Source organism: Colletotrichum phormii (genome assembly GCF_030913505.1).
Source record: "Colletotrichum phormii strain CBS 102054 chromosome Unknown BDP81scaffold_8, whole genome shotgun sequence".
NCBI classification, from domain to species: domain Eukaryota; kingdom Fungi; phylum Ascomycota; class Sordariomycetes; order Glomerellales; family Glomerellaceae; genus Colletotrichum; species Colletotrichum phormii.
Genome location: NW_026851450.1, coordinates 1,383,579 through 1,400,127, shown reverse-complemented (window position 1 = coordinate 1,400,127; position 16,549 = coordinate 1,383,579). Strand labels below are relative to the sequence as shown.

Here is a 16,549-nt window from a genome sequence, read left to right as displayed (position 1 = left end):
CTTCTGAGACTGGACCCTCCCATCGGTTCTCTTTAGAGTTCAGAGCCAATCTCAAGACCGTCACATCCGCTGGTTAGACATGGCACGGGCGGCACACTCAGACCCTGAGAACGTCAGCCGGATGATCTTCCTGCTTCTTCATCTTCTTCTCTGCATAGAAGGACCTGTTTCCTGTCGACTAGGCAGTCGGGCCAAGGTCCCGATGCATAGGTACTGCTGACTGTCGCAGCCGTCCCCGTCTTCTGCCCTCCGAGCTCGACTCGGCCGGCTGGCGGTGCATTGAATCATTCTGCTGTTCGGCAACGCGTAGATCATACGCAGAGCTCGAGTCGAGTGGTTCAGACGGCGATCCAGACCTTTTGCGACGTGGGCTTGACGCCAGACGCGCGCGTTTCAAAGGACCTCTGAGGGTCTTTGGTAAACCGCTCGAGTCATCTCTACTCTATAGGCATTCTTCTTTATCGTGGGATGGAAGATGCCGTTTTGACATTGGCCCGGCGGCCATATTGAAGCTTTGAGGGGTACTATACGAGGTGGTATTGGCGCGCCTTGACGTGAGGTTTTGTTCTGCTCGGGTCGTTTCTCGTTTCTGCACCATTGTCGGATCAGAAGAGGTCAATGTTCATGTCTAGTCGAAGCCAGCGCTTCTCAAAGTGGATCTGTCATTGCAATTATCGCCTGCGTCGTAGGAAGACGTGGGCCAGCAAAGGACGGTTCGATGCTTGGCCACTCCATCCATAAGATTTCGAGGATAGAACAATGAGTGGCTGGATAGGCTTGTCTTCCCCTCCACAGGCACGGTTGCTGGGGGGCGGCAGTATCCCTGTGACAGCAGCCAGCAGCCAGAAGCACGTAAGCGGTTTATCAATCTCCTACGGCTGGCGTGGGAGAGTCGGTTTGGGACAGACGAGCACCGATCCCCTGGTGGTCCCTCCGTGGGCCAGTCTTAGTCGGCAGAACCGACATGGGTGAGGGTTGTGAGTCGTGACTTTCCACTAGGTATTAGTCTGTCATTGTCAAAGTGTCCAACTGGGAACCAACGATGAGCGAGTTCTCCCGAGCAGAATGCGGCGAGAGTTTTGGGGGAAATGTTGTAGACGCCTTGGATGGCACCATGTCCGGATGCCAACGCCGTATCCGTACATTAGTCTACATGATGGAAAATTAAGCTCACAGAGACGCGTCGATGAGACGGCGTTGGCTGTGCTGATATCGCAATGGCAGGAATCAGCCAAGCGTAGCGGCAACTGTAAATCGTGTGGCTAGTACTCCGTCGGTGTTCGTAGACTATCGTAGTAAGCTATAGCCTTTGAGGATGAGGCAGAATACGAGGCGGAAAGTCTCAGTGGGCAATCTTCATGTCGCTTGTGCCGTGACTTACTTTATTCGGGAGCTTATTGAGAAATGAAAATGAGGACCGGAAGAGGAAAGGATGAGTAGATGAAAATTGAACAAGGCAAATTGGGAAGAAATGAAGATTTCAAGATTGGCAACCTCGAACAAGCTGGTAATGAACCATCTGCTACTTCCAATGTGATGGTATTCGTACGGCGATACGTACAGTGCTTACCAAATCACACACTTCCTATGAAGTACTTCGTAGGAACCTGAGGTAAGGCCCAGCCGCCCAAGTCAGTGTTATTTTTGGGGAGACGACGGGTCGCTGCAATCCAGCCAGATACGTCCCGAGACAGCCCAAAGAAGAGGGGGGAGACCCCTGGACGCACAGTGTCTCGCCTGCCGCTTGTCTTTTCTTCAGGTAAATTCGGCAATGTCTCACCTCTGGGCCTCTCTGGCTGGCAAGGTCCTCCCTCACTTTCACCATGAACTCACTCACTCTTCAGGTCGTTCTCACTCATGCATTCGTCACTCACTCGCTCGCTCATCTGACCTGCCCACTCACTCACTCACTCACCTCCACTACTCACGGTGTTATCCGTCCCATCACCTGATCTTAGCACGAACACTTCTCCCATCGGCACACCATCCACGTCCTCTTGCTTGACCTGTGCCCATCTCACAGCGGCTCAAAGTCCAATGTATTTCAGGCCTGCCAGACGACCCAAGCGTGTACGAGTAGAGTTCGACAAGGCAAGCAGAGAAAGTCAACTGAACCGACGACTCTATATACCCTCCTCTTCGATCTCCCCCCCATGTCGGACCCTGTGGATTGCGAGCCGGAGCTGAAACGCTCTCACCACGCAAGGCCGTTGTCACCCCTAGGCCTGCCCGCACCAAAAATGGTCCGAGAGGGAGAGTCTCTTACAGAAAGGCCGCTCCTGGCCGGCCGAGTGGTCTCATGCCTGCTCTCTGTCTTCTACAGCCTGCTCGACTACCGTAACTCTGCTGATCTGGCCTTGGCTTCGACCCGAATGCCTGGGAAACTATCGTACCTGTCTCTCCTAGGATGGCCCTCGCGATAGACGACGACAAAGTTGTTGTCGTCGCCGCCCGTCTGACGCGTCCAAACTCCATGTCCCGTCGGTAAGAATATCTCATCTGTCCGGTCTAGCTAGTCCTCTATAATTCATCGGCATTCCTCGAGCTTGTCCGCGAGTGGGAATACAATGAGCGAAACAGTGGTGTCCTTACGATTACCTCGGCACATTTACCCGCCTAAAGACTCGGCGACGCTCATAATCAGTCCTCCAATATTGAAAGGGTGAGAACATACTCCAGGCCTCCTCATCAGTCACCACTTCACTCAACGCACCAATCGCACGCATCAAGACAGACCAGGCCAGACTGAAAGATCGACTGCCCCTCAACACGGCCCGGACATGACACCACGACCACCAACATGTAACCAAACCGGCACCCATCATCACAAACCCCCTGCCAAAACATCCTTGAACCGCCAGAGCCCAGCGTGGCCAGTGACCAGTCATCGCACAAGATATTTCCGTACCCTGGTTGCTTCTCTCCACCGCCTGCAACCACTTCAGCCGCGGCCATATTGGTTCAAGGGCCGGCTATCCAAACTCCAACCAATGCTCTGGCCTGAGTGGCCTTTGCCCACCCCCGTCTCAGTGGGACACTCTCCCGAAAATCTGGGGCTGCCGGCGGCTTCCAAGGCCGCAGAGACCAGAATGCGGCCACCAACGGGCAGAGAGCTCTCACAGTGAGAGAGAGAAGAAAGGACATGGGTTCCTGCGTCTGTCGCCCGTCACAGATTCTAATCCACTTACTTGTCCACCCCTGGTTCATCAACCCCTGGCCCGGTGCGCGGCCACATCGCGGCCACTTCTTGTCTCCCACACACTCTCTCCCCGGCCCCCTTCGCTCTCAGTCCGGCAGTCTGCCTCGTCCCCTTCATGGACCTGGTCGAGATCAACAGGGGTTGGTTTGTGTTGGTGGCTGTATGGCCCTGCCGGTATAAGGTCGAGTGACCCGCCATTTCGTCTCCCCCCTTTGAGACATCTTGGTCGTTTCCTTTGTCGCCTTTTGGATCTCGGAGCTTTTCATCATCTTAGTATCGACATCAGCAATGACGAGCTAGATCTCGCATTTGTCGACGGGTTATCTGCAAGTGCGAGCCACCGGTGGCGTACGAATCGATATCACAGCAATAATCCAAAATAAAAAACTCACCTCGAAACACCGACGTCTCTCACTCTTTCTCAAGTCGTACGAACAACTCATCAAAATACCGCCTCAGAACCATCTTTCGCCAAGTCGATCGACCATGTACTCATAAGCAAGTACATCTCACATCGAATCCAGCCTCTACGGCAAACCACCCTCAAACGCAACAATGCCGCCCCGGGCCTCTGGCACCGCTCCTTTCTTGGCCCTCCGCTCCGTTCACCTTGGTGCCTCTGCCTCTGCCCCAGCTGCAGCGGCAACAACAACCGCAGCAGCAAACACTACGATCCCGCCCTGGCTTGTCCTCCCGAGACCCGACCCGAACGAGTGGAATGGCGCCTCCGTCGTGCCCGTGGCCGTCCTCTCGGCCGTCGTGGCCACCGCCTTCGTTGCCATGCGCTTCTACACCCGTGCCAGGATCCTCCGCTCCGTCAAGTGGGAAGACTGGGCCATCCTCGCCTCCCTGATCTTTGCCATCGCCACCAGCGGAGGCATGATAACTCGTGAGTCAAAATCATCATCATCACGGAACTAGAAATCAAAGTCAACTAACAACCCCAGAACTCAACTTTGGTCTCGGCCAACACCTCTACTACTCCTACCCCTCCTTCGCCGCCTACATCGAAGCAGGCATCTTCACAAACCTCTTCTACTCCGTCAGCCTCACTCTGACAAAGATCTCCATACTCCTCCTCTACATCCGCATCCTCACCTACGACTCCATCCGTCTCCTCGGCAAGATCCTCCTCGGCGTCGTCGTCCTCTCCCACGCCTGGATCATCGTCAGCATCCTCACCACATGCGTGCCCCTCCACTCCGCCTGGGACTACGACCCCTTGAACCCGCCCGTCTACTGCCACCCCATCTCCGTCTTCTGGGGCAACGCATGCCTCCACCTCGCCACCGACTTTCTCATCTTCCTCCTGCCTCTGCCCGTCATCCACACCATGCGCCTCCCCCGCCGGCAGAAGACGGGTCTGTACATCATCTTCTGCCTCGCGTTCCTGTAAGCCCTCCTCTGTCTTCGAAGCATTCAAAAGACAAAAACCAAGAAAGACTAACACCACCCCCAGCGTCTGCGCAATCTCCATAGTCCGCCTCGTCCGCCTCTTCCACACAGACGAGACCCCCCTCCAAGTAATGGACGTAACCTGGTCCGCCGTCCGCATCGCAAACCTAACCTGCGTCGAAGTCCACGCCGCCATCGTAACAGCCTGCCTCACCACCCTCAAACCCCTACTATGCCGCCTCTTCCCCCACTTCATGGCCTCCGCAGCCGGCAACAACACAGCCGGCGGCGGCGGCATCATGTACAGCTCCTACAACTCCTACGCCGCCGCCGCAGCAGACGCCGCCCGCCGCGACGAGTGGGAAAAGAACTTCTCCCACGGCGACCCGGAAATGCACTACCAGCGTCCCTTGACTATCGGCACAAAATCGAATCGCCCGCGCGTGCAGAGGGATACCTTTGCCAGCTTGGACGACCTCAAGTTCTCCCCGTACGAAGAGGCGGAGCACGTCGACGTGTTGACGGCGATGAAACCCGCTGCGCCGGCAAGGAGCAGCGTACGGGGCGGCAGCCGAGGCAGCCGTGACGAGTTCCGGTTAGCGGAAGTTGATGCCGGTGCGCCGTTGCGGTGGCCGTCCACCCTCGTGAGGAAGTCGAGGCTTCAGCCGCCGCAGGGCGCAAAGACGCGCGGGTCGATGCTACGGTGCGGTCCATGCGCTTCAGCTCTGCGCCCATGCCTGAGAATCGGATTCAATGAATTGTATGTATAACAGGAAATGGCAAGGCGTTCATATCGAGGCGAAGACCTCGGGGAAGGCATTTTAGCAGCGAATTATTTATATTCGCCAGTCGCACAGCCGACCAAGCAACAGAGAGCCACTGCGTTTTTTGACAGCACCAGCATCACATACTTCAGACGGCGTTGGAACGGCAAAAAACATGCGTGGGGAGGGTATCATGTGTTGTATACCCATTCAGCGCAGGGCGCGGCTGTTCATAGTACTACGAATAATGACATTTTCCCAAAGCCATCAGTCCACTTCCTTATTTTGTGACGCCTGCATTCGCCCACGATCCGTTCCTTGACAATCTAGATTTTTCACTTTGAGGTGGGTGTTAGCAAACCGTGCACTTGTCTCACGACGATGGACTGTATCTTGCTCACCTGCTTCTAAATCAAGCCCCCTTCCTCCACTGTCTCATTGGCATGACGACCTTCTCGTCTGCCTTGTTTGATTATCCTTGCCATCTGCCTACACAGGATTCAAGTATTTTTGGTTTCTTATCAACCATTTGCTTAAGAGATGAGATCGGCCACGTTCATGGGCATCTCATCAATCTGGGTAGAGTAGTACACTAAGAATCTCAGTCAGTATCGCAGTAAGTCAACAGGCCAAGGGCAAACACTCACACTCAATATCCCGCAGAATGCGCACATCTTCGCTAGTAACGAAGTTGATGGCAACACCCTTACGTCCAAAGCGACCACTACGACCGATACGGTGGATGTAGTTCTCACGGTTGCTCGGCAGGTCGTAGTTGATGACCAAACTGACCTGCTGCACGTCGATACCACGCGCCCACACATCGGTCGAGATGAGCACACGGCTGTTGCCCTGGCGGAAGTCCTGCATAATGCTGTCGCGTTCCTTTTGCGGCATGTCACCGTGCATACTGCTGACGGTGAAGTTGGCCTCGCGCATCTTGTCCGTCAACCAATCCACCTTTCTGCGGGTGTTGCAGAAGATGACGGCCTGCGTAATGGTCAGGGTGTCGTAGAGATCGCACAGGGTATCAAACTTCCAGTCCTCCTTCTCGACGGCGATAAAGTACTGCTTCAATCCCTCGAGGGTCAACTCGTCACGCTTGACGAGGATACGAACGGGGTCGGTCATGAACTTGGTCGTCATGTCGAGGACATCGTACGGGAGGGTAGCGCTGACGACGACGACCTGCGTTGCGGGGGGCAGGTATCGGTAGACGTCGTAGATCTGCTCGCGGAATCCGCGGTTGAGGAGCTCGTCGGCTTCGTCAAGAACGAGCATCTTGATGTGGCGCGTGCGCAGGTGACGACGACGGATCATATCGGCGACACGGCCAGGGGTGCCGGAGACGATGTGCTGGCCGTAGTCGAGCTTGCGGATATCCTCGCCCACGTTGGTGCCGCCGATGCAGGCGTGGCACTGGACGTTCATGTAGTCGCCGAGAGCCATGACGACGGACTGAATCTGGGTCGCGAGTTCGCGGGTCGGGGAGAGGACGAGGGCCTGGGTCTCGCGCACCGCCGTGTCGATAACCTGGAGCATGCTGATCGAGAAGGTCGCCGTCTTACCCGTACCGGACTGCGCCTGGGCGATGGTGTCGCGACCCTTGCAGACCTGGACAATAGCGCGGGACTGCACGGCCGAGGGCGATTCGTAGCCATAGGCGTAGATGCCGCGAAGGAGGTTCTCTAAATGTGGGACGTCAGTATGCGCCGTGTCAATGTCATTTAGTGTAGTGATTAGTGATGGACAGCCTTACCCTTGAGGGACATGGACTCAAAGGTCGGGTGGACCGTCACTTCCTTAGAGGTCGAAAACTCCATCCTCTCCTCCGCCTTACGGTCGATTCCGCTTCCTTCCGCCATGATGATGGTCTTGTCGGGTGGTGTGGCGAGTGATGGTGCTGCTTGGACGATTTGTCGCGATGGTGCGTTTGGTGGAGGATGGTTTGCAGGCGGACGGTGCAAGCAAAGTGATGGAAATTTTAGAGGGGCGCGCTGTAGCTTCGACGGCGCGACTGCATGTCAGTGGCCGTAGCGCTGGAAGTCTGTCTTCCGTCCAGTGCCTTTCCAGTGGAGGTTCGAGAGAAGCCCGGGACGGAAGATCTGCGATGCCGACATGGTGGAAATCCGGTCGATTTATCACAGGGTGTCTCTGGTTTCCACAGTGCTCTGCGCAGCTTGCCATCGCAAAAAACCCAAAGCTAACGCGACCTTATTTGGTGGACCACTCACCAGCAAACAAACGTCTTGTCGAGAAAGGCTGCGACTTTGATTTTTCTAAAGCCTCGTCCCCTTCAGCCTCTGCCAGTCCCCCGAGAACGTGCAGCAGCCCAGCTCAGTCCGCTCTCTACATAACCAAGCAGCGCCCGACGGAGACGAACGACGACACAATGGGCGTAATCGAAGAGCAGCGCTACCTCCACGAGGACCTCGAGCGCCTCGAGCAAGGCATCGCAGACCGTATCAGCGAAGAACCAAAACACATTCGCGACCGCCTGAACCGCGACCACGAAATCGGCCAGCTCCTCGACCAGATCCAGTCCCAGTCCGTCAAGCTCCTCGACATCTACCGCGACGCCGACGGCCAGCGCGGCCACGAGATCCAGACCATCGGCACAGGCGACCCCTTTGAGGAGTTCTACAGCCAGCTCAAGACGGCGCGCGAGCACCATGCCAAATACCCAAACGAACAGGCCGAGAACTCGGAGGTGCGGTACCGCGTCAAGAAACCCGACGACGGGGAAGTCATGCCTTACATTGTCGACCGCCTGTTCACGGGCGAGGAAGGCTTCGGCCGCTTCTTTGACCTGCACACCTCCCACGAGGCCTACCTCAACCTCCCCAACGTCAAGCGCCTGTCGTATCTGCAGTACCTCGAGGTCTTTGACAACTTCGCACCAGGCTACGGTGGCCTGAAGCGCGGCGAGAAGCTGACGGATCAGTACTTCAAGTACGTCGGCGAGCTGGCGTCGTACCTCGAGTCCTTTATGCGCCGCACGCGGCCGCTCGAGAACCTCGACAAGGTGTTCCTGGGGTTCGACAGCGACTTTGAGGCGGCGTGGGAAAAGGACGAGGTGTCGGGTTGGCAGAAGGAGACGAGCGGTGGCAGTGGTGGTGCGAACGGTACCGCAAAGGAGACCAGCTCAGCAGACGCCATCTGGTGCGACGACTGCGAAAAGGAGTTCAAGAACGAAAACGTCTACAAAGCACACATGACGGGACGCAAGCACATCAAGGCCGCCGAGGCGAGGAAAGCGCGCCGCGAGGAAGAAGGCGAGGAAGAAACCAGCGGCGGCAGCACAAACAAGGTATCAGCAACGAGGCTGAAGGAACGAGCCGTCGCAGAGCGCGAGTACCGCGTCAAACGCCTCGCGGCAGCAGTGAGCACGGAACGCGGCGACACGCGCGTAAACGTCGAGCGCAGACAGGGCATGACGGAGCGCGAGCGCCAGCAGGAGCTGGAAAACATAATGAACCTGTCGTACTCGGCGCCCGGCAGCGGCATGGCACACCACAACGGCGGCGGCGCGGACGGCGAAGACGACGACGAAGACGGCGAGGACGGCGAGGAGAAGATTTACAACCCGCTGAAACTGCCCCTCGCGTGGGACGGTAAGCCGATCCCCTTCTGGCTGTACCGTCTGCACGGTTTGGGCGTCGAGTTCCCCTGCGAGATTTGTGGTAACTTTGTCTACATGGGCCGGCGGGCATTTGATAAGCATTTCAACGAGGCGAGGCATGTTCACGGGTTGCGGTGTCTCGGTATTACGAATACCAGTCTGTTCCGCGATATCACGAGTATCGAGGAGGCGGTGAATCTGTGGGACAAGATCCAGCGGGAAGCGAAGAAGACCAAGGTTGACGAGGGGAGCGTGGTGCAGATGGAGGATGCGGAGGGGAATGTTATGCCTGAGAAGGTGTACTACGATTTGCAGAAGCAGGGTCTTTTGTAAATGGAGTGACACTACCTTTCTCAGAGTCATGAGGGAAAAGGGGGAAGATGGGGCGTGGTGTACAAGTATTCCAAAGGCGACGGGGAGGCGCGACGATCGTAGAATCGCTGTGGAGATTGTGAAATGTAGATATCAGAAGCACTTACTCTGCGGTTGCGTTCAATGTGAGGGGTAACCAAGATTACAATCATAGATATCTTTGAGGGCCTCTGCATCGATGTTTGAAGGCGACGTGATCCTCTGTTTGGCAAAATCCTAGAGACAGAAAACGGCGGAAACCTTGGCTCTATGTCCAACATCCCTCACATCGGCGAAACTGGAAATTTGCTAAGAAAGGGATGAGTTTGTTCATCGACTTGGAACATGCAGAATGTGCCTCCCCAGGTATACTCGACGTCATCTCTCAAATCTTAAGCCAGAGACTACAAATGCTACACTCATAGTAGATGCAGTGTCCGCCTCAATGCTTCATCTCAGACCTAAAGACTGGCCAGAGCACGAGCAGGCCTGAAACAGAATTGGTCACTTGAGATGATGAAAGCGGAAAATTTGTGTGACTGTTGCAGTATGAGCCATCTTTTTGAGGCTACAATATATGGGTGGTTGTCTATGTGGTGTTCCCCATTCTAAGGGATCTATCTCTTTGTACAGTACCTCCTGGGTGGTTCTTTTTCTCGCTCAAAAACATTCGCTTTCCCCTAGTTGCCCCTGTGTACTTTTTTGTCTTCCCTTTGCGATCTTTTCCTATTGACCGTTTCACCCAAATCCCCAAGTAATCCTGTTGAGGCGATACCCAAACATCGCTGCTGAAATGACAAAAGCCCGCCTGTAGGTAGTATCCTGGTGTCCCAAAAACACAAAGGAAATGGAGCTCAATGGCTGCCGCCGCTTTTCATCCACATTAAGTTCTGTCCTGTAGTTCTTCCCCTGGTGTATAATGCTGGTGTCCATTTGCCGGTACACAAAAAAACATAATCGCTGTTCATCCATTGCTGGATATCTTTCATTCGTCTCCAAAATCGTAAATGACTCTCGATGGTTTATAATCTAGTCCTCGAAAAGGCCAGACATCTCCTCGAGAAGCTGGTCGGCGGTAGGGCGCTCGGCGGCGTCCATGCGCATGATGCGGTTGATGAAGTGAGAGGCTGTGCGGAAGTCGAGAGGCTCAACCTTGCGGCCGACAGTCAGTGCCTTGGCGGCCATGGCCTTGCCGGGACGCGCTCGCTCAAGGTAGGTCTCGGGGATGGCGCCGAAGCGACGAGACTGCTGGCGAAGGACCTCAAAGATGTAGCTGCGGTCGTGGTAGCGAGCGTTGGTAGGGCGGAAGGGGTTGTAGTCGCCGCCGTGGAGAAGGGCGATCATCATGGAGCCAAAGGCCCAGATATCGCTGGCAGTTCCCCAGGGAACCTCCATGAGCACCTCAGGGCTGGTCCAGATGGGAGCACCGATGAGGAAACCCTTGGTAGCTACGTCAGAGTCAACCGAGTAGGAAGCCCCGAGGTCACCGATCTGAACATCGGAAAAGCGAAGGTCGGGGTCAGCCTCAGAGGCCGAAGCGTAGTTGACGAGGATGTTGTCGGGCTTGATATCGGTGTGGACGTAGCCATCCTTGTGGAGGGTGGAGAGGCCACGGAGAACAGCGCGGGCAACGAAGCGAATCTCGCGGTTGGTCAAAGGCTTCTTGATGGTTGCGTTCAAGAGGTGGTCGTCCATGTGCTGGAGCACAATCATCGGGGCATCTTGCTGGATCTCGTCGATGACGGGGCGGAGGAAAGGGTTGCCCTGGAACTTGCGAAGGACGTTGTGCTCGTTCTGGGCTCCGGAGATACCCTGAACACCCTTGACGATGGACTTGTTGCCCATAGGGTTGCTGAGATGATATTAGTGCTTTGCCCCTTTTGAAAGCCTTTGCTTGTGGTATGCTTACGTTGCGATCCAAACGCCCTCACGGATCTTCTTCTGAATGGTGTATCGGCTAGCATTGCCGAGCAGGATCTGGCCGATCTCGAGGGACGGGGTCCCGAAGGCGGAAGTGAGACCTCTTGGGATCATTTTGTTGATGTGTGTGTGTTGGTTGAGAGAATGGATCTCTATCCAAGAAAGGGCTGCGGTAAAATAGTCTTCGGCGGTTTCGCGTCGTCGAAGTTCACTTCTTTATGTGACAGCTTGCAGAGGCTGTCGAAGAAGAAACTGGTCGATAATGGTCATTAGGTGATATATGCCCGATCGAAGTTTGTGGAGAAAGCGTCTAGCACGAGATTCCAGTCATCAGGGTGGAATCTTATCTAGACAAGAGCCGGTTGAAAGTGTCTTAAGATGGGCGTAATCGATGGTCTCGAATCGATGTCGAAGAGGGGAAGACGTAGATACGTAGGTTGAGTTGGTTGTCGGAGTGAGAGTGACAGAATCGAAGCAAGTTGAGTCGGAGGAGCAACGCTTCTTTAACGGGCGGTCGGGTACTTTCAGGCGGTACCTATGGAAAAAAGCCAAGACAACCACCTCAAGGGCAGGCCGCAGACCGCAGGGCAGGGGGCGTGGCGTGGCGTGGGAGAAGTGGGTGGTGTGTGATGGAAGTAGTGGGGGGTGTGGTATGCAGAGAGGGGGAGGGGTCCCGGTCTTCCCACACACCCCAAGAGGCAAGCTTATCAGTGTAGCTACGGAATACGGATATCTGGCAGGCACTTTTTTATCTCCGACTCCTACACTGGTGACTCTGGTCTGTCACTGTCCAGTGTCACCCTGTTTCTCTCTTTCCATCTCTCGTCTTTCTCGGTGTGTGGCACACGGATCACCCAAGTCCCTTCAGCGGCTCTCTCTCAGACCGTCCACACCGTCCCAGTGACTGGAGGGGAAGCAAGGACGAAAGAGTCCAGACTTCTGATTGCAGCGGGATGCGCGAGCCGGACTTGGCAGCGACCGGCAGGGGTGGCGAGGTACGTACTGATATTCGTGTACACTATTCGAACACAGTATTTTGAGTAGCCGTACGGATACCTCATTAGGTCTTTTCTCAGATGGTGTTTGACAAGACGAGACGAGGGGGAGACACGCAGGAGATAGAAAAGATACGTCTCTCTACTATCTACGGATAGAGCCCTGACTCCTCTCGCTCAGGTCAAGTCGCACACAGACAGACGGACAGGTGAAGGTGCCGGCTGGGCATCGAGGGCTGGAAATAGGACGTTAGCAGCTGCCACCATCTCACCACCCTCACCTTACTTCTTCACTCACTATTCAGTAACAAAGCTAGCTATGCGTGCCACGGGTCGAGCGCGGCGGCGGTGAGGCAAATGAGTTCGCTCCAATTCTTCCTAGTTTCAACTTTCAGTGAGCCGGGGGGGGACAGTCACCCGGGTCCAGAATAATCACGGCACCTCCTCCACCCACCATTATGGAAGGGGAAAAAAAAGATTTTTCTTAGTGCGACGGCACACTCACCTTATCCGCCTGCCGCCCTGCTTCATCCACCCCCACGGGTCGTCCTTCTCCTAGGGTAAACGTGCATGGTTGAGGGGGGCCGGACTGTGTGCTGAATGCTGATGGAGGGTGGCCTATCGGTCTGTCGGTCTGTCGGTCTATCGCCATAGAACGTGCAGCGGCCGTGGACAGTAGACTGCGGTCTAGATCACTCCTGGTGCTCACGTTGTCCCTCGCGGCGTGTCGACAGCTTCGAGACAGAAAAGAACCCATCGACAGAGACCAACAGAGAGGGTAACCCAGGAGGGAAGGTCATCTGCGAGCGTCTGCTGGCAGCAGATCCAGGACAGGGAATTTTGGCGTCTCGAACAGCGACAGTGACGGACAGTCCTTCTCCAGCGAGATCCAGGTGCTCCATGATTGACCTTGGAACCCTTGGCCTTGGGATCGGCAAGGATGGACCGTATTTGGAGATGCTCCCAGAATCCCATCATAGGGGTCCCCTCCTCCGGCCCAGGTACGCGCCCACACCCCTCTAGGTCGCGAGTGCTGACTGGCCCTGCTGGCTTTCTTTGCAATCCACGAGGAAACCCTCAGTGACCATCAGTGTGTCCAGGTGGTAGAATGGTTGGCTGGAATGCCGCTGTCACCGAAGGACCGGATACTTGTGTCTGCATCCGTTGCCTGCCCAGGTGGCCTGGTAGTATTCCGGCATGACCAGACGTCTTCGGCGCATACGGAGCTTTGAGCGCACCTGGCCTCTGTTGTCACGCAACTGCAGATAATTGCCCGGTTCGAGGGGTGGTGTGCTTTCTTTGGCGTTTCCTTTGCTGCCGCGTCGTCTCTGAATCAATCGGGTTCGGCTATCAACTGCCATAGTGGTGTGCGGTGCTGCTGCACACCGACTGCAGGCTGACTGCCTTACGGTGCGAATAGGTGGGTGATTTGAGATGTCAGTGGGTGGTGGGTGACTGATTAACTTCCAAAGTTAGAGATGAGGTGTGGGTAGCAAGCCGCACGCCGTACGCCGCAGCCCGTATTCCACTACCCAAGCCATCCACAACGCCTCCAACGCCGTGGTCGGCAGGCCCAAAGCCGTAAAGCCGCAAGCGTTGAGCCAGTCAGTTGAGGAAGCTATTGGCTTTCTGGCTATACAGTCGATGGCCTTTTGCCAGGGAAACAAGCTGACAAGTGTGTTTGGTGGCTGTTTGTTCGGCTCTCATAGCTTCGCAGCAGTGAGCCAGCCTTCTGGCTTGGATGCTCCATTGCTTGGCTGCAGCTGGTGTATGCATTTTACACCCGCGCATGCATTCCACCTCACACATGGTGCCTGCTCGCGCAGCAGCACAAGGTTGAAGGGGGAGCTTTGTCGTGTCTCGGAAATTCGGTCAAGATTCTCGAGGGCACAGTCGAAAACGTGGGGTGAGAGGATTCCATTGGTTTGCCAGCCGTGCCAGCATACTGTGTAACTGTGTGTTACTGCTGCTCGCTCCCGAGTCGGAAACAGGCGAACGTGGCAGACCTCATCGGATCAGCGAAAGCAAAGAGACAAGCGTCAATCCACGCGTGCCACGCGTGCCACGCGCATTGTGTGCCAATGGAAGACGCCAATTGACGGGCATTCTGTGGGTTCGTGACGGCGGATGCGGATTGAGCGGCGATTGTGTCTCCGGACGTAGGGCAGGAGGCGAACTGATGTGCGCTAGGAACGACTGGAACTGGATACTCCGTACTTACTTTCGCACAGCTCTAGCCCACAGCTCCAGTCCGTGTCTCTCGAAGCCTCCATCGGTGCGTCCGGTCACATCATTCTCTGGGCCCTTTGGTCTTTTTGGGAGGGGAATCTTGGCTCGGGCATTTGGGGTGCGTTGCTCCTTGACCTCTGGAGCTGCACAACTGCAACCGACAGTCGCAGGTCGGTCAATCAATTGCTCGATTTCTCTTCTGTCGCACAGGCTGTGGCACTGCACTGACACAACTCTTCGTATGACCGAGTGCCGTGCTTGGTACTAATTGGCACAGCCATCGAGGTTCTGATCACTACGTGAATACCTGAAATCCGCAGTGTGCGTATGTGGCTCGGTAATCAGCGTAGGATGCGTAACTCTTCGTAATGGCAGGTGATCTATGCTCTTGTCAGCATCAGTGAGGCTCTGTGCCCTCGATTCGTCTCGATTCCCATTTCATTCGAACACCTTGGCAATCTGAGTGAAGCATTTGGTCTTTCGAGTGACACCTGCTAGCTAGCTAGGCGTGCGGCGTGCCAGGGCAGATGGTTGGTGGTTCTGTGAGTAATAACAAGTGAACAGCGGTATGGAAGGGTTTGCTCGTCTTGAAACCGGCATCGCCAGGCACGCACCCGCTTGGAAGAGTTCTGAGTGCATGCAGGTGGTTGATTAGACGGAAGCTTGGAAGTTGGGAGTCCACGATTGCGGTTGCGGAGTGCAGCGTTTGGTTCCGCGGTCGGTGTCGGTTGCTGGTGTCGGTTGCTGGTGTCGGTGTGTCGTGACCCCAAGCTGACGGGAAGCTGGGGAAGCTACCTTATCCGTACGGCGTAAGGTACTTCGTGGAGAGCAGAACTTCACGCCCCGAGCTAAAGCTGACGAGGGTGGCATTTTTTTGCACATCACGGGACGAAGTGTTGCGACATGGGAATCTAAAATTGAAAAACATGGGGGAATGTTGAGGGGGGGTGGGGGGTCCGATGGCCGGGGGGAAGACGAGGGACGAAGCCGGGCGACGATGCTCAGCTGGGAGGGGGGGGGGGGGGGGGGGGGGGGGGGAGGAGGCACGAACGGTACGAGGCAGGAGGGCAGGAGGCATCGTCAGGAACAGCAGGAACGGCAGGCACTGAGCCTCTGAGGCAGGAGCAAAAAGTGCGAAAAAGTGCAGGTGCGAGGTGCAGATGGCCAGGTGCAGGTGCAAGTGCAACCGCCAACCGCCAACCGGAAGGAACGACGAGGCGGAAGACTTGGGGTCAGCTTCCCCGGTGTCTTACCCCCCCGTGTCCCCATGCTCCCGTTATCGGCTGGCCCTCCACGCCTTCCCATGCCTCCCATCCTGGCATCCCCTGACGAGAAAAAATATTAGTTTAGAAAAAAAAAACAAGGTGAAGAAGGTGAGGTGAGACCCGTGACACACTGACAACTTGCAAGGTGAGAACAGGTGAGAACAGGTGTGCAGGCGAGCAGCCACAGCCTTCTTTCCCGTGTCCCAAACAGGATTAGCCTCTCCTCAACTCCCGACCGAACATTTCTATTTTCAATGCAGCCGTCCAGCCCGTCAGCCATCCAATTTGGACTCAGATTTGATCCAGATTTCCAAAGTGAATCAATATTGAATCCCAATTATTACCTGTTCTACCTTACCGAGTACTGCGTAGGTGGCCCCCCATTTTTGACATTTTCCCCTTGCAAATTGCTTGTTTCCTCCCCCTTCCCCCCCGTGAGTCGTGACAGCAACACCCCCCCATCCTCATCCCGTCCCGTCCATCTCGGTTCCCTTTCCATCTTTGACTCACCTTCATCTTCCATTCCCCTTCACCTCGTGCTACGGTGCTTCACTCAATCACTGCTTCTAACCTGTGGCTGCTGCTGCTACTGCTACTGCTGCACTCCCACGGGCCACCACCTACGTCAATCCGTCTCACCGTGACCTGCGTTGCATTCTTACCCCGACCTGGTGCTCTCACCTGACCAGTTCCAATTTGTCGGTCCCTGGCCGAATGTCACCCTGACGCCAAAAAAAATTCCGTCTCCCCCCAAGCTTGGGATTCACTTTACTCAAACTCCGCGACCATCCCACGCTCCCACGCCCTCT

The 16,549-nt window shown here is 55.7% G+C and overlaps 4 protein-coding genes across 4 annotated transcripts; 2 read left to right on the top strand and 2 right to left on the bottom strand.

The window, feature by feature from the left end:
- Positions 1 to 3,754: 3,754 nt before the first annotated feature.
- On the top strand, positions 3,755 to 5,364 carry BDP81DRAFT_317870 (uncharacterized protein; the record flags this gene model as incomplete). The annotated part of the gene is made up of 3 exons (XM_060584298.1): positions 3,755 to 4,088; positions 4,147 to 4,591; positions 4,659 to 5,364. 3 exons carry the CDS (start codon positions 3,755 to 3,757, stop codon positions 5,362 to 5,364), a joined length of 1,485 nt encoding a protein of 494 aa, XP_060446473.1.
- Positions 5,365 to 5,551: 187 nt separating this feature from the next.
- Positions 5,552 to 7,385, bottom strand: BDP81DRAFT_214746 (DEAD/DEAH box helicase). The gene is made up of 4 exons (XM_060582695.1): positions 7,118 to 7,385; positions 6,006 to 7,046; positions 5,760 to 5,950; positions 5,552 to 5,696 (listed from the first exon to the last, which is right to left on the bottom strand). Exons 1-3 carry the CDS (start codon positions 7,221 to 7,223, stop codon positions 5,892 to 5,894), a joined length of 1,206 nt encoding a protein of 401 aa, XP_060446472.1. The 5' UTR covers positions 7,224 to 7,385; the 3' UTR covers positions 5,552 to 5,696; positions 5,760 to 5,891.
- A 216-nt stretch (positions 7,386 to 7,601) lies between these two features.
- Positions 7,602 to 9,627, top strand: BDP81DRAFT_426073 (splicing factor 3a). The gene has a single exon (XM_060590264.1). The coding sequence runs from the start codon at positions 7,751 to 7,753 to the stop codon at positions 9,311 to 9,313; it is 1,563 nt and encodes a 520-aa protein (XP_060446471.1). The 5' UTR covers positions 7,602 to 7,750; the 3' UTR covers positions 9,314 to 9,627.
- A 237-nt stretch (positions 9,628 to 9,864) lies between these two features.
- Positions 9,865 to 11,704, bottom strand: BDP81DRAFT_426072 (serine/threonine protein kinase). The gene is made up of 2 exons (XM_060590263.1): positions 11,241 to 11,704; positions 9,865 to 11,183 (listed from the first exon to the last, which is right to left on the bottom strand). Exons 1-2 carry the CDS (start codon positions 11,363 to 11,365, stop codon positions 10,361 to 10,363), a joined length of 948 nt encoding a protein of 315 aa, XP_060446470.1. The 5' UTR covers positions 11,366 to 11,704; the 3' UTR covers positions 9,865 to 10,360.
- Positions 11,705 to 16,549: the final 4,845 nt, after the last annotated feature.

Coding starts and splice junctions, on each gene's coding strand:
- BDP81DRAFT_426073 (XM_060590264.1), top strand. CDS start 7,751: ATGGGCGTAATCGAAGAGCAGCGCTACCTCCACGAGGACCTCGAGCGC.
- BDP81DRAFT_426072 (XM_060590263.1), bottom strand. CDS start 11,365: ATGATCCCAAGAGGTCTCACTTCCGCCTTCGGGACCCCGTCCCTCGAG. Junction 11,184..11,240: donor GAGGGCGTTTGGATCGCAAC/GTAAGCATACCA, acceptor ATATCATCTCAG/CAACCCTATGGGCAACAAGT.
- BDP81DRAFT_214746 (XM_060582695.1), bottom strand. CDS start 7,223: ATGGCGGAAGGAAGCGGAATCGACCGTAAGGCGGAGGAGAGGATGGAG. Junction 7,047..7,117: donor TGAGTCCATGTCCCTCAAGG/GTAAGGCTGTCC, acceptor TCCCACATTTAG/AGAACCTCCTTCGCGGCATC. Junction 5,951..6,005: donor CATTCTGCGGGATATTGAGT/GTGAGTGTTTGC, acceptor TGAGATTCTTAG/TGTACTACTCTACCCAGATT.